The sequence below is a fragment of the Oratosquilla oratoria genome, chromosome 43 (assembly GCF_046742065.1).
Source record: "Oratosquilla oratoria isolate Oo_2021 chromosome 43, ASM4674206v1, whole genome shotgun sequence".
NCBI lineage: Eukaryota > Metazoa > Arthropoda > Malacostraca > Stomatopoda > Squillidae > Oratosquilla > Oratosquilla oratoria.
The window spans coordinates 14,469,323-14,494,148 of record NC_134819.1 but is presented as its reverse complement, the minus strand read 5'-3'; the positions used below and the strand labels follow the sequence as shown (position 1 = coordinate 14,494,148).

Below are 24,826 nucleotides of genomic sequence, written 5' to 3'. Positions count from 1 at the left end.
ATGAAACCTCCTTCCATTCCACTACACGCTAACTTATCTCTTCACTTACTACTATAGCCACCCCTTCTCTCCCTCATCCACTCTTCACTCCTGAGTACCTCCCAGCTACACTCCCAAACTCACACTCACCCTTCTCTTTAATTTTAGTTTCACTCAGAGCCAGTACATCCATCTTTCCTCTCACAAACATACTGCCTGTCTCTTCCCTTTTACTCTCATCTTTACCACATCCACGCACATTAAAAGACCCAAACCTTAGGGTAGTGTTTGGAAAACTCCCAGACCCTTTACTTTTTTAGGAATGTCCCCTTTTGGGGCTACAGGTAGTAGGACTCCTAATCCCATCTCCTGTCCCATTTTTTTTGTTGCCTCTTACAACTCAAGTGGAAAGACTTGGTGGTAACATTCTCTTCCCCCACCACAGGGTAGGCAAAAAAAAAAAAGGAAATAAATATTCAGAGGAAAGGGTCTGGGGGACAGCATAACGGAGGGACAGTCGAAGTATAAAAGTGTCATCATTTCTCTATGACAGTTTTCCTCTATTACAGACAAAATGATGTGCAGCTCTGGTCCGAAGGGGCGCCCCATATAGACCCTAAAATATCAGTTATACTTTGCCACAATAACACGCAGCCAATACCCCAGACAGAGAATCCTACAATTTGCCAAGATCAATAAAAGTGGCATTTACATATTTGGACGAAGAAATTATAAAAAAAATATTGGTCACACTGATAAGGCCTAGACTAGAATATGCGGCGACATTATGGTCAAACTTATAGAAGGAAAAATACCAAAAGACTGGAAAAATGCTAACATAGCACCAATGTATAAAGGAGGAAACAAGGAAGAACCAACTAACTACAGGCCAGTCTCACTAACAAGCACTATAGCCAAAGTTTGTGAGAAAATCATCAAGAATAGTTGGGTAAAACACCTGGAAGACAATAATATAATAAACCCAAAACAATTTGAGTTCAGACAAGGAAGATCATGCACCACAAACTTAATGTTTCTACTCAAGATTAATAGACATAGTGCAAGAAAGGAATGGATGGGCTGATTGTGCCTTCCTGGACTTACAAAACGCTTTTGACAGAGTACCACACAAAAAATTATTAAAAAAAAAAAACTGGAACATATAGGAGGGATACAAGGGAACCTACTAAAATGGATGGAGGACTTCCTGATTGGTAGGAAGATGAGAGTAGTGTTCAGAGAAAAATATTCAGGTTGGAAAGAGGTGATCAGTGGAGTACAGCAAGGATCTGTATTGGCTCCAATAATGTTTGCTATTTATGTGAATGACATGGATGATGTGAAATATTACATGAGCTTCTTTGCAGATGACGCCAAACTGTTGAGAAAAGTAAAAACTGAAAAGAATTGCGAATCACTGCAGGAAGACCTGAATAAAGTATAGAATTGGAGTCAGAAATGAGAAGTAGACTTCAATATTAACAAGTGTAGCATAATGGAGTTTAGAAAATGCAAAAACAGAACATCAGGACAATATAAAATTGGAACTAAGGAGGTAAAGAAGGAGAGATCCGAAAAAGTTTTGGGTGTAATTATCTCAAACGACTTGTCCTATGATAAACAGATAAACAAAATTGTCGGAGAATCCTACAAATTACTAAGATCAATAAAAGTGGTATTTACATATTTGGACGAAGAAATGATTGAAAAAATATTGGTCACACTGATAAGGCCTAGACTAGAATATGCGGCGACATTGTGGTCACCCAGTACCAAAAAGAATATAAAGAAAATAGAAAAAAATCCAAAGAGCAACCACAAAAATGGCCCCTGCACTTGCAAACTTGTCATATAAGGAGAGATTGGCTAAACTGGAGTTATCGACTTTGGAGCAAAGAAGAGAGAGAGTTGACCTACTGACCATCTACAGAATTGTGAAGGGCACAGAAATACTCGATAGAGAAGAATTGTTAAACTGGGACAAGAGAAACACAAGAGGACATGGAAAGAAAATAAAAAAACATAGCTATAGAAGAGATCTGAAGAAAAACAGTTTTCCACATACAGTGGACACTTGGAACAACCTGGACAAAGAAATAGTGTGTGCAAAGACCATTTATGAGTTTAAGAGCAAACTAGACATTGCGAGATACAAAGGCGGGACACCATGAGTGTAGCTCCCCTTCCCGCAAAATACAACTAGGTAAATTAGTTGCGCTTGTTTACACACGACATGTCGGATATACTACTAGTAGTAGTCATAGAGGATGTTGTTCACAAATAATACATACATTGTTATGGTATGAATTAAGATGTTGGAAAGGCTATGCTGTGCCTATTACATAGCTGGTTATGGCTATGATAACTAGTATATGAAATAACTATTAATACTATGGTCAGTATTCCATGTTGTGGACTATGTCCATGACCATAAGAAGTCTCAAGACTAGTAGAGGTCCAGAGACAGGACTTAATTTTCTTCTGGGTTTCATAATGATAGACATGAGCTGTTGAAATAAGGCTTTTTATTCAGATTATCATGATTATAGATAACATGATTAAACAAAATAACTCCTTTGAAAGTACATACTTATACCAAGGCTTTTTCCCCCTTACAAGGGAGGTAGCCAAAAAGGAAAAGGCATAAAATCATTCCCACCCATTCCATCCCTAAATACACTCCACACCCCTCCACCCTCCCTCTTATCTTAGCACCTCCTGGATGACGGGTCATCCCTGCACCTTGTCCACTGCCCTGGGTCAGAAGCAGTGTCGCAAGACACAGCACATCCACAGCAAGGCCGCTTCATTAAATTGGCGACCCCCCTCTCCGTCCCCCCATGCATAAAAGGAGAAGACGGGGAGAAATCCCTTCGGGCTACGTCAAATTTTGCTCACACATACTACCTCACCCCCCATCCCCCCGCCCATTCCACCTCATGCATCACAACATCATCCATATACAACCATTCTCCATTCACCCCTGTCTTCTGTCCTCTCCCGTCCTTCCTCAACAGACATTCCCCTCTTCCCCAAAGCCCCCTTCACCCCATCCATCCACCTCATCCTAGGACGACCCCTCATGTTCACTCTGTGCACATCTGCCTTCCACATTTCTTTTACTAGTCTTCACTCATTCTTTCCATGTGTCCAAACCATCCTAATACTCTTTCATCAACCCTATCTCCCAACTCCCTTTCCACCCCCATTCTTCTCCTCACCTCCTCATTTCTCACTCTATCTAGCCTAGTAACCCCCATCATACTTCACAGACACCATCTCAAACACATTTAAAGTCCTCCTCTCTTCCTCTCTTGTGTTCCATGTTTCTGCTCCGTACAATGTTCTTGGCACAATCACTCCTTCACCCAATCTCCTCCTAGCATCCATTCCCGTATGTCTATTTCTTATTACACTCTTCAATCCACCAAGGCATTTACTCGCTTCTCTCAATCTACATTCTACCTCCACCTTCACTCCACCTTTTCCTGCCACATTTGCACCCAAGTATCTAAAACTATCCACTTCTTCCAGTCACTCTCCCTTAATGCTCCCTTCCAGTCTACTGCCACTTTCACCCCTTGTACATCTCATCACCTTACTTTTACCCACATTTATCTTTATCTTTCTTCTATCACATACTCTCCCAAACTCTGTCACCAACTTCCTCAATCCCTCCTCCGATCCTGCCAATATCTCTAAGTGTAGCGTGTTAAACATAGGGCTACACAACCCCGAAAATAGATACAACTTAGATAACACGTTTTTAGAAAAATCTGAGTGCGAGAGGGACTTGGGAGTTCTGGCGAGTCCGGACCTTAAAACCAGGAACCAGTGTATTAGTGCCAGAAATAAAGCTAACAGAGCATTAGGCTTCATTGCTAGGACAGTAACGAATAGAAGTGCAGAGGCAATTATTAAACTCTATCTAGTGATAGTTAGACCCATCCTTGACTATGCGGTACAGTTTTGGTCTCCGTCCTACAGAATGGACGTAAATTCACTAGAATCAGTACAGAGAAGAATGACCAAAATGATACAAGGACTCGGAAATTTGCCTTACGAAGAGAGGCTTAGGCACCTAAACTTACACTCTCTGGAAAGACGCAGAGTGCGGGGTGATCTAATAGAAGTGTTCAAGTGGATCAAAGGCTATAACAAGGGTGATGCAAACAAGGTCATCATAATAAAACAACAGGGCAGGACTCGCAGTAATGGGTATAAACTGGACAAATTTAGATTTAAGAAGGAAATCAGCAAGAATTGGTTTACTAATAGGGTGGTCGATGAATGGAATAAACTTAGTAACCATGTAGTAAGTGCTGAAACTATCAGTTGTTTTAAAAAACGATTAGACAACTTTATGGATGGGGATGACAGGTGGTGATGGATACGGAGCTGCCTAGTGTAGGCCTTATGGTCTTTTGCAGTCTCCTTTACTTCTTATGTTCTTATGTTCTTCTTCAGTGTCGTCAGCAAACAACAGCTGGCTCACCTCCCACTTTTCTCCATTTTCTTTAACCATCTCCAATCCCTAACCCACTACCCTTGCATTTACCTCTCGCACTACCCCATCCATGTATAAGTTGAACAGCCAGGGCGACATAACACATCCTCGACGAAGTCCCACCTTTACCTCGAACCACTCACTCTCTCCATTTCTAATCCTGATACAAGCTCTACTACTCTCATAAAAACTCTTGACAGCTCCTAGAAGCTTTCCTCCTATCCCATATATATGGATAACCTCCCACAGTGCCTTTCTGTCTACCCTGTCGTAAGTCTTTTCCAGATCCATAAAAGCCCAAAAAAACATCCTTCCCCTTTCCTATAGCTTTCTCACATATCTATCTTACCACAAAGATCTGATCTACACAACCTCTACCTGTCCTAAACCACACTGTTCCTCACCACTTACTCCCTCTGTTCCTCTCCTAATCCTCTCAATCAAGATCCTCCCATAAGCCTTCCCAACTACACTTAACAAGCTAATCCCTCTGAAACTACTACATTCACACTTGTCCCCTTTTCCCTTGTAAAGTGGAACTATACAGGCACTCCTCCAGTCCTCTGGCACTCTACCCTCTCTCCAGCAAACATTAAATAACCTCACCAGCCAGTCCACCATCACTGTACCTCCTTTTTTTAGACATTCTGCAAAAATACTTTATTCCTTTTTCTATTTCAGTAAATTGGTGTAAAAAATAATGCACCGATATCAACGTAAATTTAAGTTAGGTCTTAGGATAGTTGCAGTGACTGGTTAGTGTACCGAGAGGCAATCTAACGGGGATTGCTGATTTAATAAAATGCCCTTGCTGTGGATGTGCTGTGTCTTGCTACATTGCTTTTTACCCAGGGCAGTGGGCGAGGTGCAGGGATGACCCGTCATCCAGGAGGAGCCAAGAAAAAAGGGAGGGAGGGGGTGGTGACTTAGTTATGGACCAAAAGGTCTCCTGTCTGCATGCTCCGCCTTTGTAATCCTTTGTAATTTCACCCAGGCCTCACTGTTCAGACTATGTCTTCTGTGCCTCTCACCTGTGCTGTATACATCAGAAATCATGTATAACCAAGTGAATGTGGCTCATCATATTCATTGTTACATACCGGAGGTGAAATTGACTCACGTCTTGCAGGAAATATATACACACTTTGCATTAACAAATTATGCCCACATGAACAAACCTATACAAAATTTTTCTACAACTAAAATTCTGTTTCTAACTTTCAAACTACATCTCATTTCAGTTTACCTCTCACAACAATTTTTTCCATGTTTCTGCCTTTCTCTGCTACTATGTCTCCAATAGTTTTCCCCATTTTCATTGGTTGATTTAGATGTAAACCTCAATGTCCAAGTCTCCTGGTACATGCCTCCTGAGCCATAACATAAACCCTAATGAATATCCCACACAGTTCTCGGTGGCAATAACCCTCTTTTTTATACAACTATCATTTCATTTTTCTTCAGACTTTTCTTCCTCTCCCATGAGAACAAATCCTTTCCAAGCAGGTGATCTGACCATGGTAGTCCATAACCATGCTGTAGGCCAGAAAAAGTGCACTGAACACTGGCTTGAATTACAGGGAGTGCAGCTGCAACTTGAGGTACACTTTTGAAGTCATTATGAAGATAGCAATGCCTCCAGCTGCTGAGTGTTTTCAAAAACCTACAATCAGTGCAGCTTTATGCATCTTTGCAGATGTTCTAGCTTGAACACTGTGGTCGCTATTACTTAACGGTTGCTCAATATTATCATGATCACATAACACAATGTAACACATGTTTTGTTTATTTGTATTTTTTCATGTTTATATATGTATTTCGTGTCACTGAATCCAAATATCACATTAGTTTTGACGTAACATCGATATTTCTTTATTTATTCTTGATTTTATATTTTATTGTTATATACGCAACCTTTCTCTACAGTAGTTAATTGATTCAATCTACTTTAGCATTCTAAGGATAATTATACAACATCTAGTATTTTTTTCATAATATGAAGTGTATTTAAGAGCTACAATATTAGTAAGAACAAAATAAACAACACAACTTTGCACTGCAAGTGTTTTGATGACTCTTCTCATGATTAGAAGTGCTTTGACGATCGAGATTTTCTAGAATGCATGCTTTCGTCTTTTCTGACTAGTAACCATATGTAATCTCCCATCATAGCAGTATTCCATCGTCCTTGATATCTTCTTTCCATAGTTGCGATATCCTGATGAAATCTCTCGCCATGCTCCTCACTGACAGCCCCCAAGTTTTCGGGGAAGAAATCTAGGTGAGAATGCAAGAAATGTATCTTCAAGGACATACGACAACCAAGTTTCCTGAAGGCTAAAATCTCAACTTCCCATTAATCTGTAAGTTTCATAACTTACAGATTTGAAAAACAAATGTTCAAACAAGGTAGATATTGTTCGAATAATGCTTCAAATTGCGTAGTTGGCCCATATCTGACGTCTGGTCAGGTCAGGTCAGTTTTGGTTGATAAGAGGGACTCTCAAAACAACAGAATTATCACTTATCAGGTACACTGAGCTTGCTGGATAAAAGGAACTTTTATGTATTACATAAAAAACAACCTGTATTCAGAAAAGAAAACACACACAATTGGGATGAAGGAAGGGGAGAAAGAGCCCCCCCCCCCCACAAGTGAGAGAAATAATTGTAACACAGAAAGAAATAAGGGACCAAATAATGAATCTTGATGTCAGAAAATCACACAGCCTGGACAGAATTGCAAACTGGATACTAAAAGAATGTATAAATGGACAAAATAGACAAGATAATAGATGGCTCACTCAAAGAAGGAAAGGTACCGGAAAACTGGAAAAATGCCAATATTGTGCCATTATATAAAGGGGGAAACAAGAAAGACCCAACAAACTATAGACTGGTCTCCCTTACAAGTACAATAGCTAAAATTTGTGAGAAAGTCACCAAAAGTAGATGGACTAAACATCTGGAGAACAATATACTAAATCCGAGACAATTCGGTTTTAGACAGGGAAAGATCATGTGCCACAAATTTGATTGTGTTTCTATTCAAGGTTAATACAGTAGAACCTCTATTTGCACGTGCCCTTATGTAGTGAAAATTCTATTCATGCAGTCAAATTATGGGGAAAATCTTGTTGCTACTTACGGACGGTCGCAGTATAATAATAGTGTCATCATTTCTCTATGAGCAGAGTCTTCCTCTATCACAGACAAAATGATGTATGGCTCTGATCCCTAGGGGCACCTCATATAGACCCTAAAGTATCAGCTGCATGTTACTTTGCCATGATAACATGCAGCCAATACCCCAGAGGGGGTAAATACTTCCATACAAAACGCATACACACTCAGATCACAAAACGAGCACTCTTAAGATGAAACTCAACTCATTCTTCAACATGCCCTTCCAGACAGACCTTAAGAAAAGAAGAACCATATTTACATAATTGCATTCAGGTTACCATCCAGCACTATGACAAATCCAGTACAGAATAGACCCAGCCACAGAAATTTATTGCCCCAGATGTAACCATGACACAGAGGACACAGAACACCTCATCACACTCCCCCACATAGCACGCCAACAACACAATATACACTGCATAAAGGAATTATGGGAAAACTGTGCTCTACCTGTGGCATTCCTCAGGGAAATAGGACTGCTCAACCAGACAGAAACGACAACAACATCACTGCCCCACCCTAGCCACACCCCCGAAATGAAAGAAATAATGATGACACAAAAAGAAATAAAGGACCAAATAAAAAATCTTTGTCAGAATCATATGGGCCCGATGGAACTGCAAACTGGATATTGAAAAAATGTATAGATGAATTAACAGACAAAATACATAGGATAATTGACTTCTCACTCAACGAAGGAAGAGTACCACAGGATTGGAAAAATGCAAATATTGTACCAATATACAAAGGAGGAGACAAAGAAAATCTAACAAACTATAGACCAATATCCCTTACAAGCACAGTAGCAAAAATATATGAAAAGTCATTAAAGATAAATGGATTAAATACTTGGAAGAGAACAAAATACTAAATCCAAAACAATTTGGTTTTAGAAGTGGAAGATCATGTACTACAAACTTAATATGCTTTTACTCAAGATTAATAGAAAGAATACAAGAAAGCGATGGATGGGCAGATTGTGCTTTCTTGGACTTACAAAAAGCTTTTGACAAAGTACCACACAAAAAGCTACTAAGAAAATTGAAATAATAGGTGGAATACAAGGAAAGTTATTGGAATGGATGAAAGATTTCTTGAACGGAAGAAAAACGAGGGTGGTATTTAGAGACGAGCTCAAATTGGGAAGATATAATAAGTGGAGTCCCCCAAGGCTCTGTATTGGCTCCGATAATGTTTGCCATTTATATAAATGGTATAGATGAAGGCATGAAATGTTATATGAACTTCTATGCTGATGATGTGAAATGGATGGGAACTCTTGATAGGGATGACCTACTAAAATGGGACAGAAGAAATACAAGAGGACACGAGAAGAAACTTAAGAAGGACAATTACAGAAGAGATCTGAAAAAGAATAGCTTTCCACACAGAGTGATAGGTATCTGGAACAAACTGAATGAGGAAACAGTGAGTGCTAAAACTATACGTGACTTTAACCCCTTCCATACGGTGCCGCCTACGTAGGCGTCATGAGGAGCAAGTGGATTCGCGACGCTGCCATATCGGCGTCTTGATTATATTTATTGTAGTTGCCCCTGTGTTTTTACATTCTCCCAAATGTGCCCTGAATCCCATTCTCTGTGGTTTTCAAAATTCGCGGGTGAAAGAGAGAACGATCGATATAAGCGGTGACTATATTTTATGATGCGAGTATTATTACGACACGTCGTACGGCTGGCATTGGCTGCTGCCCGCAAGATTTAAGTCCGGAGTGAAGTGGTTAAGAAAAAACTGGATGCAGAAAGATACAATAGCAGGTCGCTACAAGCATACAGGTACTCCTCGTTTAACAACGACAATTGGGACCAGCGCGCCGTCCTTAACCGAATTGGTCATTAACCCCTTCCATACGGTGCCGCACACGTAGGCGTCATGAGGAGCAAGTGGATTCGCGACGCTGCCATATCGGCGTCTTGATTATATTTATTGTAGTCGCCCCTGTGTTTTTACATTCTCCCAAATGCGCCCTGAATCCCATTCTCTGTGGTTTTCAAAATTCGCGGGTGAAAGAGAGAACGATCGATATAAGCGGCGACTATATTTTATGATAAGATTATTACGTGACGTCATACGGCTGGCATTGGCTGCTGCCCGCGAGATTTAAGTCCCGTACTGAAGTGGTTAAGCAAAAGTGTATACATATACGTACATGTACTGTATGTACAATGTCCGGCAATACATGTATCTTTATTTTTGTGTATTTTCCCTCTTTTATACAGTACATTAAAGCTTTATTTACTGTTTATTTACGGTGGTTAGGTTCCTAAAATTACCGTATATGACCAAATCCGCGTATGCTGACATTCCATATTGAATACCGGGGTATTTTTTTAGTTTCGACCATGGATGCAATATAGCAATAGAGATTTAATCATTAATTTTGTAAATTAAAATGTATCAACGTAATATGCAATTTTGTGGGCGGAAATGAAAGTAAAAAAATACCATTCTACAAGAAAATATGCTAATGAACGAAGTCAGTAGCATAGGATCGGGACGCCATCTTGTCATCTGCCAACGTCTCTCACGAGGACGAGCCGGATGACATTTAATTTGCAGGTAATGATTTATCAAACACAGGTTAGGTTAGTTTAGTTTAGGTTAGACGGATTTATCATCCTTTCATTTCTTCTACATCGACATCTATCATAACAAACATGGTGTACCATTGGTCCGACATGACTTCGTTACTTACGAAATTTATTTTAGCACCTTTTTTTTCCCCTCACAAAATTGCATATTACGTTGATACATTATAATTTACAAAATTAATGATTAATTTTCTATTGCTATATTGCGCCCTTGGTCGAAACTAGAAATTTACCACTACCGGTATATACTGTACCCCAGGTAGTTTTTGGAGCTTGCAGGATGGTAATGTAGACCTAAGCTTCAGAATACTTTACCTCACAGGTAATATCCACCATACAAGTTCATTTATAACATCATACAAATTTGCCTCAGCCAACTTAATTATCGTACACGACGTCGTAACTTCGGGAGATTTACGTTAAACGAATGTCATAAAGCCCGTCGTTACTCCGAGTTGTCATTAACCGAGTAGGTCATTAAACGAGGAGTACCTGTAGCTCTTTTCCTGCAAAATACAACGAGGTAAATAAATTATTTGTTCCTTGAGTGACTCATGGGGCCGGTTAACTGAAAGCCATGTTTCTCTTGCTAGAGAGACATGGGAGGAAGCCTCTCCTCAGATACGTTAGAACCAGCCAGAATGAAATATGTCACATAGTTTGAGTAAACTTTCTTTTTTACTTACAGTATATGAATGACAATGAGTACATTGATGTTGAAGAAATGACAGAATATCTCATGAACAACTACAGGGAATTTCAATCAAAGAATAAGAAGCCATTTATGAAGTGTGTTCAGAAAGGTGAGTACTGTATATATTAAAAGTGCTGCTATGGAAGAGTGTTTTAGTATAGTTTATTTCAAAATTGTAATAGTAAAACTCGTTTCAATATTCCATGTTTACTATACTGAATTACTGACTATTTTGGGGTGCTCCTATGGACCAGTCATACATTTGTCAAAGTTAAAATCTCTACTGGTAAAGGAATTTTGTACCTGAGCAAGGAAGGGAAGGGGCAGGAGGTGGGAGTGGGGTGGGGAGTGGTTGTGAATAGTATTTTGATGCAGCCTTGCTGTGGATGTGATGTGTCTTCCTGCATTGCTTCTGACCCAGACGTGGGCATGAGGAGCTAAGATGAGAGGGAAACAAAAATGATGGATGGGAGTGGGTGCATGCCTTTGACTTGGTTATCTCCCTTATAAAGGGGAAGATGCCCTCAGTAGATAGATAAAGGAGCGATTATACTTTTGCTGTACTGATGTTTTTCTTTTGTGCTGTTTCCTTGAACCTGTACGTCAGTGTTTCTATGGTTCTACCTCTTTTTGATCCCTAGTGTTGAGAGAAAAGAATTCTGTCACCACGTTTCTCTTACACATCATAAAAGGTGACTAAGTGAAATGGGACAGATTGGAAGAACTAGGTATCCTCCACTATGGATATTCCAGCTATGAAAAGACATGACAGATGGTCTTAGTGTATTACTCCAAAAAGAACCTTAGTAATTGTCATTAAATGTGCATGGTTGTAGTACAGATGAGATTAAAAAGGAGACTGGTGGTATGTAAGAAGGAAGATGGATGTGTTTATTGAAAACTTAATTGAAAGGGAGGAGTGAGTTGCAGTTTGGGAATGTTGTGGGGAGTGTTAGTGATGAGTGGGTAAGGTCACCAAGGTGAGGGGTGAGGTGGCTTGTCTGTGCAAAATGATTTATGAGTATGTTTCCTTATTGTCTGTTTCAGGGTAAGTTGACTTATTATGGTTATTTCTGTATGAGAGTGTGTTCTGTTACTGTTGGATAGCATAATGCTGTTGAGTGTCTTGTACAGTTTTATGGTGTTTGTTTCATGATTAAGTATATTGACAACTGTTTGCCAATTTTGTGTTCTTTGTTTTGTTGTTGTTGTTGCCTAGACTGTCTGTTTGAGCAGTCCCGTCTCCCCAAGGAATGCCATGGCCGAAACAGGGTTTTCCCACAAATTCTTTATTTACCTAGTTGTATTATATGGGAAGACCCATCTTTGTATCTCTCAGCATCAAGTTTTTTCTTAAGATCTTGAATAGTGTTTGCACACACTGTTTCGTTGTCTAATTTGTTCCAAGTATCTATCACTCTGTGTGGGAAGCTGTTCCTTTTCAGATCTCTTCTGTAACAATCCTTTTTTTAGTTTCTTTTCGTGTCCTCTTGTTTTACCATTATCCCATATTAGCAAGTCATTCTTATCTAAGACTTCCATTCCTTTCATTATTCTACAGTCAGTAAGTCTCCTCTTTCCCTTCTTTGTTCCAAAGTTGGTAGTTCTAGTTTGGACAGTCTTTGCTCATATGTCAGTTTGGAAAGAGTTGGTGCTAGTTTTGTTGTTGCTCTTTGTATTTTTTCTATATATATATATTTTTTTTATATTCTTTTTGGTACTGGGTGTCCATAGTGTTGCTGCATACTCAAGTTTTGGTCTTATTAATGTAGTTAGAATTTTTTTTTTTATCATTTCCTCATCCAAATAAGCAAACGCCACTTTAATTGACCTCAATAAATTGTAGGTTTCTCCGAATATTTCATCAATATACTTATCCGGTGTCATGTCCTTGCTGATCATCACTCCAAGATCTTTCTCCGAGTTTACTTTTTTCACCTCTTCACCGATTTTGTAATCTTTCAATATTCTGTTTTTACTCTTTCCAAATTCCATTATACTACATTTCTTGATATTGAATTTTACTTCCCACTTTTGAGTCCAATTACAGATCTTGTCCAAATCTTGTTGAAATGAGTTGCAGTCTTCCCCGTTTATACCTTCTTTAGTATCTTTGCATCATCTGCAAAGAAATTCATATAACACTCTATATCCATCCATGTTATTAATGTATATGGCAAACATGATCGGGGCCAGTACTGATCCCTGTGGGACACTGCTTATCACTTCTTCCCAGTTTGAGAATTTATCTCTAATTACTACTCTCATTTTCCTCCCAATCAGGAAGTCTTTCATCCATTCCAATAATTTTCCTTTGATGCCACCTATTGACTCAATCTTGTTAGTTTTTTATGTGGTACCTTATCAAATGCCTTTTGTAGGTCCAGAAAGGCACAGTCTGCCCACCCATCTCTCTTGTATTATGTCTATTAGTCTTGAGTAGAAGCAAATCAAGTTGTACATGATCTTCCTTGTCTGAATCCAAATTGGTTTGGATTCAGTATAGTTTTTTCTTCCAAATGCTTAACCCATCTATTTTTGACAACTTTTTCACAAATTTTTGCTACTGTGCTTGTTAGTGAGACCGGTCTGTAGTTAGATGGGTCTTCTTTGTTTCCTCCCTTATATATTGGTACAATGTTTGCCTTCTTCCAGTCCTGTGGTACTTTTCCTTCTTTAAGTGAGAATTTAATTATATTGTATATTTTGTCTGTTAATTCTTCCATGCATTCTTTCAGTATCCAATTTGCAATTCCGTCCGGACCATGTGATTTTCTAAAATCAAGGGTTTTAATTTGATCGCTGATTTCCTTCTGTGTTACGATTATTTCTTTTATTAAGGGGGATAACTCTCTCACTATTTCCTCACAGTAAGGTGATTTTTCTATTATGAATACTGATTTGAAATAGTTGCTTATAATTTCTGCCATTTCCAGCTCTTCTGTATATTCATTTTTACCTTGGCGCAGCTTTTCTAATTCATGTTTGTTCTTCAGTTTTCCATTTACATACCTGTAAAATAGTTGGGGTTCTTCCTTGCATTTATCTATTATCTTTTTTTCATAGTTTCTCTTCATCTCTGTGTATTTTTACATTCTCATTTCTTAGTTAGATGTACATTTGCCATTAGCTTGTTTTCTTGTCTCTTTTCCATTTCTTCCAAGCTTTGTCTCTGTTATCCTTAGCTTCACTGCAACTTTTGTTGTACCAGCTTTTTATGTATGTTCTTTCCATTTTTTGTTGTACATATTTATTCACTACCTCATAAATTTCTTGTAGAACTGTATGTTCCATTTTTCTTCCATCCCTGTTTCTTCGTTTAGGATTTTTTCCCAGTTTGCGTTACAAAAGAATATTTTGAGTTTCTCAAAATTAGTTTTGTTGTACATTAGTCTTCCTATTCTATGTTTATCGTTTTTGCTTTGATCCATTTGTTCTTTTAATTTCAATTCTATTAGTCCATGGTCACTCTTTCCTATCGGAGTTTTGTAATAAATTTTATCGACAATCTCAGGTTCTGTCGTAAGTATTAAGTCTACTTTTGAGGGTTCTTCACTGCCTCTATATCTAGTATTTTCTCTAATCCACTGGGTCATTGTGTATTCAGTGGTCAAGTCAAGCAGGACATTGCCCCAGAGTTCCTCTCCCCCCTTCACTGTCATTTCTTCCCGACATATTTCTTTTGAATTAAAGTTACCCATAATTACTGTATTTTCTCTGTCTTTCAGTATATTAGTTAATTCATATTTTGTATCTTCTAATAATTTGGAATGATCACTTTCTGTCCAGGATTGTGTTTTGGAGTGTATGTTGTGTTGTTTGCGTGCGTGATCATGTATAATGCAGTCTTCCATGACATGTTGAATAGTATGGGGTGAAGTGATACATCCTGGGCATTTGTCCACAATGCGGTCATCCAGTCTCTTCTGATAGCTTAGAAGGGCTGGGTGGTGGCCGCATCGCAGTCTGGCTATGTGGACTCTGTCCTTTCATGGGAGAGAGGATTCAGAGGGATGGATGTCAGGGGGTTTGGCATGCAGCAATGTGTTGTCTTTTAGCATGGTAATGGAGCAGTGAGTGATGTGATTATGAGTATGTTTCCGGAGGCTGGTGTTTGGTGGGGTTTTGCAGGAAGAGAAGAGAGTATTTGAGTGTGATATAGATCTCTCTCTCTCTCTCTCTCTCTCTGTGTATGTGTATGGGTGTTCTGCTATGTAGTATAGTGGGTGTGCTGTGTTTGTGGAGGCTGCAGCAAGTGTTTGAGTACCTCTCATGTCAAGGTGATTTTTGACTTTGAGGACCTTTGTTTCATAGTGTAGGTGGTCTGTAGGTGTTGTATATGTGCAGCCTGTAATTGTTTTTAATGCTTTCTTTTGTATGGTCTGAAGGGTGTTGGTGTGTCTCACTGAGATTAGGTGCCCATGCTGTACTCATGTAATTTATCACTTAGCGTATGCATTGTTTGTATATTGTAGTATTAGTTTCTTTGTTTTGTCCAAATGTTGTTCCAGTGATTGAGTCTAGGTGTACATTTATTTTTTATGTTTGTGATGTATTATTTAAATGACACTGCCTCTGACCCAGGGCAATGGACAAGGTGCAGGTATGACCCGTCATCCAGGAGGTGCTAAGATGGGAGGGAGGGTGGAGGGGTGTGGAATGTATTCAGGGATGGAATGGGTGGTAATGATGTTATGCCTTTTCCTTTTTGGCTACCTCCCTTGTAAGGGGGAAAAAGCCTTGGTATATGTATGTATGTATATATATATATATATATATATATTTTTTTTTTTTAAGAGTGTGGGGGATAGAACAGAGCCCTGTGGTACTCCATTCTCTATGTTTCTGATTTGTAATGATTGGCCATTATATGACACATGAGCATTTCTGCCTTCCAGATAATTGGCCAGACATCTTTTGGTGTTATTGTGCATGTCTGTGTTATATGTTTTGTTTGTTAGTTTGTGGCAGGGGAAAACCTTTACTAATGTCTAATGTTATAAGGAGTGTTCTGTGATGGGGCCTATCTGAGTTGATGCCATTTAAAATTCTTTGCGTGAGGTTTATTAGAAGAGTGTTTGTGGAGTGTAGTGGCCTATAACCGTGTTGTGATTCAGCTAGGGGAATATGTGGTGTGATGAGTTTGAGGTATGTGGCATTCATTTACTTTGGAGGGGGTGCAGAGAAGTGTAATTAGGCAATATTATGTTGGGATTGTTGGGTCTTTATTAGGTTTTGGGATTGTGACTATTTTCCCATGCTTCCAGATGTCAGGTATAGTGTTCCGTGAATAGCTGTAGTTTGTAATATTTGTGAGTGCATGTACCTTGTGGTCCAGTGTGTTTTAGGTGGATATTACTTATGTTGTCAGGGCCATGGGTGGATGAGTGCTTGAGGTTATGTATTATGTGTTTTGTCTGACTGTCTATGAAGGGTGTCTGTGGGAAAGTCTTTCTTACGTCGAATGGTGCATTGGTCGTCAGGGTGAGAAGTGAGATGGATTGTCTGTGCAAAATGATTTATGAGTGTGTTTTCTTGTTGTCTGAGGTTATTGCTGCGTAAGAGCTTGTTGTGTTACTGTTTTATAGTGTAATGTTGTTCAGTGTTATGTACAGTTCACTGGTATTTGTTTTGTGATCAAGTGTATTGACAAACTGGGGTTCTTTCTTTCTCCCCTTGAGTTGCTAATGTAGACGTTCTTATCTTCTGCAAGTGTGCCTTTTGTTTGGATAGCTTAGGCATGGCTAATATCTTCAAATATATCTTAGGCATGGCTAATATCTTCAAATATATCTTCACTGAAAAATAGATGCGAATTTCGCATGGCAAATTAGTGAATGCGGCAAGCTAACGTGTACATGTCCTTTACTTTGTAAGAATCATGCCACTGCTGGTCGTGCAGGCTGAACTTCCTCACACCACATACTCACGTGCAAGCCGGACGTAAGAGAAAACTTTATGAGTGTATCAAACGCAAAAAAATGGGGTAAAATATGGTCAAAACGTATGTAAACAATGGTCGTGCGCAGCATGTGGCTGCCGGGGGGAGGGAGGGTAGGCCCTTTAAACCCTTTAAAAATGGCGGTACGATAAAAACACTTTACCAGCATCTAGAGCAAGATCCCTACTATGTATTTATGCAATAAAAAAAATCGAATGTTTGCTGGAGAGAGGGTAGAGTGCCGGAGGACTGGAGGAGTGCCTGTATAGTTCCACTATACAAGGGAAGAGGGGACAAGTGTGAATGTAGTAGTTTCAGAGGGATCAGCTTGTTAAGTGTAGTTGGGAAGGTTTGTAGGAGGATCTTAATTGAAAGGATTAGGAGAGGAACAGAGGGAGTAATTGGTGAGGAACAGTGTGGATTTAGGATGGGTAGAGGTTGTGTAGATCAGATCTTTGTGGTAAGACAAATATGTGAGAAAGCTATAGGAAAGGGGAAGGATGTTTTTTGGGCTTTTATGGATCTGGAAAAGGCTTACAATAGGGTAGACAGAAAGGCACTGGGAGGTTATGCAGATATACGGGATAGGAGGAAAGCTTCTGGGAGCTGTCAAGAGTTTTTACAAGAGTAGCAGAGCTTGTGTCAGGACTAGAAATGGAGAGAGTGAGTGGTTAAAGGTAAAGGTGGGACTTCGTCAAGGATGTGTTATGTTGCCCTGGCTGTTCAACTTATACATGGATGGGGTAGTGCGAGAGGTAAATGCAAGGGTGGTGGGTCAGGGATTGGAGATGGTTAAAGAAAATAGAGAAAAGTGGGGGGTGAGCCAGCTGTTGTTTGCGGACGACACTGCACTTGTGGCAGGATCGGAGGAGGGATTGAGGAAGTTGGTGACAGAGTTTGGGAGAGTATGTGATAGAAGAAAGCTAAAGATAAATGTGGGTAAAAGTAAGGTGATGAGATGTACAAGGGGTGAAAGTGGCAGTAGACTGGAAGTGGATAGTTTTAGATACTTGGGTGCAAATGTGGCAGGGAAAGGTGGAGGTAGAATGTAGATTGAGGGAAACGAGTAAATGCCTTGGTGGATTAAAGAGTGTAATGAGGAATAGACATTTGGGAATGGATGCTAAGAGGAGACTGTATGAAGGAGTGATTGTGCCAACAGCACTGTATGGGACAGAAACATGGAACATGAGAGAGGAAGAGAGAAGGAGTTTGAATGTGTTTGAGATGAGGTGTCTGAGAAGTATGATGGGGGTTACTAGGCTAAATAGAGTGAGAAATGAGGAGGTGAGGAGGAGAACAGGGGTGGAAAGGGAGTTGGGAGATAGGGTTGATGAAAGAGTATTAGGATGGTTTGGACACATGAAAAGAATGAGTGAAGAAAGACTAGTAAAAGAGGTATGGAAGGCAGATGTGGAGGGAGTGAACATGAAGGGACGTCCTAGGATGAGATGGATGGATGGGGTGAAGGGGGAATGTCTGTTGAGGAAGGACGGGAGAGGACAGAAGACAGGGGTGAATGGAGAATGGTTGTATATGGATGATGTTGTGATGCATGAGGTGGAATGGGTGGGGGGATGTGGGGTGAGGTAGTATGTGTGAGACAAATTTGACGCAGCCCGAAGGGATTTCTCTCCGTCTTCTTTTCTGCATGAGGGGACGGAGAGGGGGGTCGCCGATTTAATGAAGCAGCCTTGCTGTGGTTGTGCTGTGTCTTGCGACACTGCTTCTGACCCAGGGCAGTGGACAGGGTGCAGGGATGACCCGTCATCCAGGAGGTGCTAAGATGAGAGGGAGGGTGGAGGGGTTGGAGTATATTCAGGGATGGAATGGGTGGGAATGATTTTATGCCTTTTTCTTTTTGGCTACCTCCCTTGTAAGGGGGAAAAATCCTTGGTATATGTATGTATGTGTATTGTCATTGTTGATTTGTTGCCTGTATGGATTAGGATATATTAGGTTTTGTGGTGTTATCTGTGGTAGGGAGGAGGATTTTGGTTGTGGCACTTGTGTCCACAAAACAGATGGATTGGTGGACCAGGGTGATGAGTCCACTGCTATTGCCATCGGTCCGGTCTTGTCTAATGGTGGTGAAGTTGTGAAATGTTGGTGTTTTGTGTGAGAGTCTTAGTTTTGTTTCTTGTATGATGGCAACATGTTGTGTTGTTTGAGGAATTATTCGAGTTCATGTTTTTTTTTTTATGCCATGGATGTTGTGTTGTAATATGTTGATGTTGTGTGTTCTATATGTGTTGTATGTTGCTTTCTGGGGTTTATGGGGAAGGTATAGGATCTGTACTAGAGGGAGGGAAAGGTGTGATTGAGGACAAAGGAGGGGGAGGATTGATTGAGGACAAGGGCGGGGGAGAACTGGGCATGGGCAAGGATGCATGCTGTGGTTGGGAAGATGGGAGCAAGGTTATTGGAGGACAGGTAGAATATGTCCAAGTGTTTGTGTATTCATTTGTGTTTACAAGTGTTGTTCAGGTGAAGTGGGCCCAGTTTTTGCATATGTTGCATTGAACTGAGCCCTTTGTCTGTCTGTTCGAAGTGATGGGTTTGGAGCATGTTGGGCATGTGTATGTTGTGGTGGGCCCAGGATTGCTCTCTACATGTCTGGCTAATAGTAGAAGAAGAAGAGTGAATGCCGGAAAAACACTCCACAGTGCAGAAAAAATGTAATGGTGCATGTTGTGAAAGGAATGTGGTACTCGCCCAGGCAACCAAAGCCCCTCCTGGGGATAGGTGCCACCTCCGTAGCGCCAGTGGCCGGGGATGTCTGCCACTGTTTGGCCCCCAACATTTGGGGTTGAGGTGTGGTCCAACAACAAAGATGCTGCAGCACCAGGACCTCATATATTTTGGTGTTAATCTCGGTTTTTAGTGCTTGTATTTGGTCTGCTATGTTCTGAGGGATAGGTGGAGGGGGTATGGTGTTTAAGTGTACAGTGAGTCCTCCTTATACGGTAATTCATTATCCGGTAAATTCACAGTTACGGTATTTGGTAATTACTACCCTCGATTCTATTTATGGTAAGAAAAATTCACATATACAGTATCTGCTCGTGTTTTGAAGAGGAAAAAGCAGGGAGAAGGTATGTCTGCCATATCCTATTATTACATGTTATAATGGGTGGTATACGGTAATTTCAACTTGCGGTAAGGTTTTCAGGAACGCATATGTACCGTATAATGAGGACTTACTGTATTGCATTGTGTGGTGGGGCCTTGGATTTCTGGTATATTTACCTAGTTGTATCATACGGGAAGGGAGCTATGCTCGTGGTGACCCATCTTTCAGCATCATGTTTTTTCTTGAAATCTTGAATAGTGTTTGCACACACTGTTTCTTTATCTAAATTATTCCAGGTATCTAGTACTCTATGTGGGAAGCTATTTTTTCTGATCTCTTCTATAGTTATCCTTTTTGAGTTTCTTTTCGTGTCCTCTTGTTTTTCCATTGTCCCATGTTAATGAATAATTCCTATCTAGGATTTCCATTCCTTTCATGATTCTATAAATAGTCAGCAGATCTCTTTCTCTTTGTTCCAGAGTTGATAATTCCAATTTGGACAATCTTTGTTCATATGTTAATTTGGAGAGAGTTGATGCCAACTTTGTCATTGCTCTTTGTATTCTTTCTAATTTCTTTATATTCTTTTTTATACAGTAGTGGGTGTTCATAGTGTTGCTGCATACTCCAGTTTTGGTCTTATTAGTGTAACTAATATTTTTTTTAATAATTTCCTCGTCCAAGTAGTCAAATGCCACTTTCATTGACCCTAATAGGTTGAAGGTTTCTCTGACTACTTTATTGATATGTTTAGTGTCATGTCTTTGTTGATTATTATTCCAAGGACTCTTTCCAAGTTCACTTTTTTTTTACTTCATCAATTTTATAATTTCTTGATATTCTATTTTTACTCTTTCCAAACTTCATTATACTACACTTCTTGATATTGAAGTTCACTTCCCACTTTTGACTCCATTTCCAGATTTTGTCCAGGTCTAACTGTAGTGGTTCACAATCCTCCTTTGTTCTTACTTTCTTTAGTATTTTTGCGTCATCAGCGAAGAAATTCATATAACACTACTCCTTCATCCATTCGTTTATATATTTGGCAGACATGATTGGAGCCAGTACTGACCCTTGTGGGACACCACTTATCATTTCTTCCCATTTTGAGTATTTGTCTCTAATTACTACCCTCATTTTTCTCCCAGTCAGGAAGTCTGCCTTCCATTTCAATAATTTTCCTCTGATGCCACCTATTGATTCTGTTTTTCTTACTAGTTTCTTGTGTGGTACCTTATCAAATGCTTTTTGTTGGTCTAGAAAGGCACATCCATCCCTCTCTTATATTATTTCTATTAGTCTCGAATAGAAGCAGATTAGGTTTGTTGTATATGATCTTCCTTGTCCAAATCCAAATTGGTTTGGATTCAGTATAGTTTTTTCTTCCAGATGTTTAACCCATTGACTTTTGATATTTTTTTCACATATTTTTGCTACTGTGCTTGTTAGGGAGACTGGTCTGTAGTTGGTTGTATCTTCCTTGTTTCCTCCTTTATATATTGGTACAATATTTGCATTTTTCCAGTCCTGTAGTACCTTTCCTTCTTTGAAAAGGCATAATGCTTCTTTAAGTTGCTGTTGGTGTCATTCTGAAGCTTCAGCCTCGCAGTGCAATTTTTCTTGGCGCAGAGGACAAACCTGGCCTACTTGAATGTCCTCTCCAGAGTGTTGTCAGTGCAACGGTTGAAGAATGTCTGACTATTGTAGCACTGTGTAACTAAATCGTAACTTACGGGACGCGGTGACAAAAAAGTCTGCAGACTGTGCAGATTTGTAAACACTAAACAAGCGCTCTGATTGGCTGCTGCAGTCACCGGCGCATGCGCGGTGGCTGCGCGTCACTAACAAGCGTTCTGATTGGCTGGCAGCCAGCTGCGGTCACAACATGACGAGTCTGTGTGGTACAGATAAAGCAACGAGTTAAACACCACGAGTATATTTCCAAGTTCAAATAAGGGCAGTCCAGGCAGTACTACTAGTCTTTGTTTCGCATTACTACACACAGTCACACAGGCTTGCATATCGAGCACATTTCGAGCAGTGGTCATTTGAGACACACACACACACACACACACTTACACGCCCATACTGAAATAGAAGTAGAGAGAAGCAATAAAGTAAAACACAATGCTAATGGTCAAAGGCGTCTCTAGTTGTTACAGAAACATAGGCATCACCACATCTGTATGCTGCGGAAAAGTTGAAAACCAATGTTTGGTCGTCTTCGTTTTTTCGAATTTTTCCCGGGATACAGAGGTTCGGATTTGCGAAAAAGACGTTCTGAACCCGGAAGTCCGAATCTTTTTTGACGTCGGTCCGAATCCGAACCTCCGAACCCAAATCTGGGATTTTGCCGGTCCGAACAAATCCGCAGATAAAGGTTCGCGAACATTTGTTCGGAACGCCCACCTCTGATATATATATATATATATATATTTTTTTTTACTTTGAACTCCATTATGCTACATTTAATGTTGAAGTTCACTTCCCAGTTCTGACTCCCATTTCCAAACCTTGTTCAGGTCTCTCTGTAGTGATTCACAGTCCATTTCAGTTTTCACTTTCCTCAACAATTTAGCTTCGTCTGCAAAGAAGCTCATGTAACATTGCACATCACCATCCACGTCATTCACATACAGTGAGACCTCTCATTAACGGACGTTAAGTGGCTGTGTTTGCGGTGTTTTTGGTGCTGTTGTTTAGTACATGCAATCACTATGCCACCCAAAAACCACTCCAAAACACCAAAAACACCGCAAACACAGCTGATTGACGTCTGTTAATGAGAGGTCTCACTGTATAGCGAACATTATTGTAGCCAATACAGATCTTTGTGGAACTCCACTAATCATCTCCTTCCAACCTGAATACTTTTCTTTGAGTACTACTCTCATTTTTCTACCATGCAGGAAATCCTCCATCCAGTTTAGTGGGTTACCTCTTATCCCACCTATGTTTTCCAATTTTTTTTTTAATGATTTTCTGTGTGGTACTTTGTCAAAGGCTTTTTGTAAGTCTAGGAAAGCATAATCAGCCCATCCAACCCCTTTTGTGTGTTATATCTATTAGTCTTGAGTAAAAATGGATTAAATTTGTGGTACTTGATTTCCCTTGTCTGAATCCAAATTGTCTTGGGTTTATCAGGTATTTTTCTTCTAGGTGTTTTACCCATCTATTCTTGATCATTTTCTCACAAATTTTGGCTATAATGCTTGTTAGTGAGACTGGTCTGTAATTAGTTGGTTCTTCCTTGTTTCCTCCTATATATATATTGGTACAGTGTTGGCATTTTTCCAGTCCTTTGTTATTTTTCCTTCTTTGAGTGAGTAACTTATATATTTTTTCCATTAGTTCTTCTTTGAATTCTTGTAGTATCAATTTGCAAATCTGTCTGGGCCGTGTGATTTCCTAAAATCTAGGTTTGTTAATTGCTCCATTATTTCTTTTTGTTTTATTATTATTTACTTCATGAGAAGATCACACTTCACTTCCTTCATCCCAATGCTGTACTTTTTCTCCAGTGAAAACTGACTTGAAGTCATTATTCATGACTTCGGCCATTTCTAGATCTGCTGTGTATTCTGTATTTCCTTGGCATAGCTTCACCATTTCATGTTTATTCTTAAGTTTACCATACACATATCTATATAATAGTTTAGGTTGATCTTTACATTTTTCTATGATGTGTTTTTCATAGATTCTTTTTTCCTCTCTTTGCACATTTACATATTCATTTCTATAGTTTATATATATTTGCCATTTTCCTTTTTTTTTCTCTCCGTCTTTGCCAAGCTTTGCCTCTCTTATCTTTTGCCTCACTGGATCTTCTGTTGAACCAGCATTTAATTGACACCCTCTCTTGTTTCTGTGTTGGTACATACCCATACACTCCTTAGATTTGGCTTCCTTATAAGGAGGAAAATTTCTTGGTATATAAATATATATACACATATTCTTTGGATTAATTTTATCAGTTACAAATATACTTTCACAGCATATGAGTGGCAGATGTATAAAAGAAGGAAGAATGGTGAAATTCAGAGTAATACCAGTAATGATGCAATCATCCTTGATCAAGAAGATGAAGTGATTTTTGAGAAAGAGTCCAAGGTATGTATACAGAAATTTGAATTACCGTACTTATATGTAAGTTGCACTGTTTTATACCTGATTTTAACTATATATATATATATATATATATATATATAATTGTGTGTGTGTGTGTATATATTTACCTAAAATCATGTATAATTTTAGCACTTTTCTTTTTCACTTTATTCCATGTGCCTATTAGTCTGTGTGGAAAGCTGTTCTTTTTCAAATTTCTTCTGTGTGTGTGTATGTATATTTACCTAAAATCATGTATAGTTTTAGCACTCACTCTTTTCTCTTTCACTTTATTCCATGTGCCTATTAGTCTGTGTGGAAAGCTGTTCTTTTTCAAGTTTCTTCTGTAACTGACCTTCTTAAGTTTCTTCTCATGTCCTCTTGTGCTTCTTCTGTCCCATTTAAGTAGATCATCCCTATCAAGGATTTCCATCCCTTTCATAATTCTGTAGATGGTTATCAGATTGCCTCTTTCTCTTCTTTACTCCTGAGTTAGTAAGTTTAGTTTGTCCAATCTTTGTATGTCAACTTGCTAAATGTTGGTGCCATCTTCGTCAATGCCCTTTGAATTATTTCTAGGTTTTTTTTTTTTTTATTGTACTGGGTGTCCATAGTGATGCTGCATATTCTAATTTGGTCTTATCAGTGTAACTAGTATTCTCTTTACCATTTCCTCATCCATGTAGTCAAAGGCCACTTTCATTGATCTTGTTAGATTTTAGGT

At 39.4% G+C, this 24,826-nt stretch overlaps 1 protein-coding gene across 5 annotated transcripts in view; it reads left to right on the top strand.

Annotated features, from left to right (window-relative positions):
* LOC143022078 (nuclear valosin-containing protein-like) overlaps window positions 1–24,826 on the top strand; it is a 207,139-nt gene that overhangs the window by 10,279 nt on the left and 172,034 nt on the right. For 2 of the 5 annotated variants that reach the window (XM_076180035.1, XM_076180032.1), the window contains exon 2: window positions 10,973–11,087. Coding sequence is in view for 2 of the 5 variants with exons in the window: in XM_076180030.1 (XP_076036145.1) it covers window positions 10,973–11,087; window positions 23,990–24,105 (231 nt within the window). In the remaining 3 variants the exon portion in view is untranslated. Of the gene's footprint in view, window positions 1–6,694; window positions 6,896–10,972; window positions 11,088–23,989; window positions 24,106–24,826 lie in introns of those variants that run through there. The other 3 variants (XM_076180031.1, XM_076180030.1, XM_076180034.1) reach the window with 3 other exon arrangements.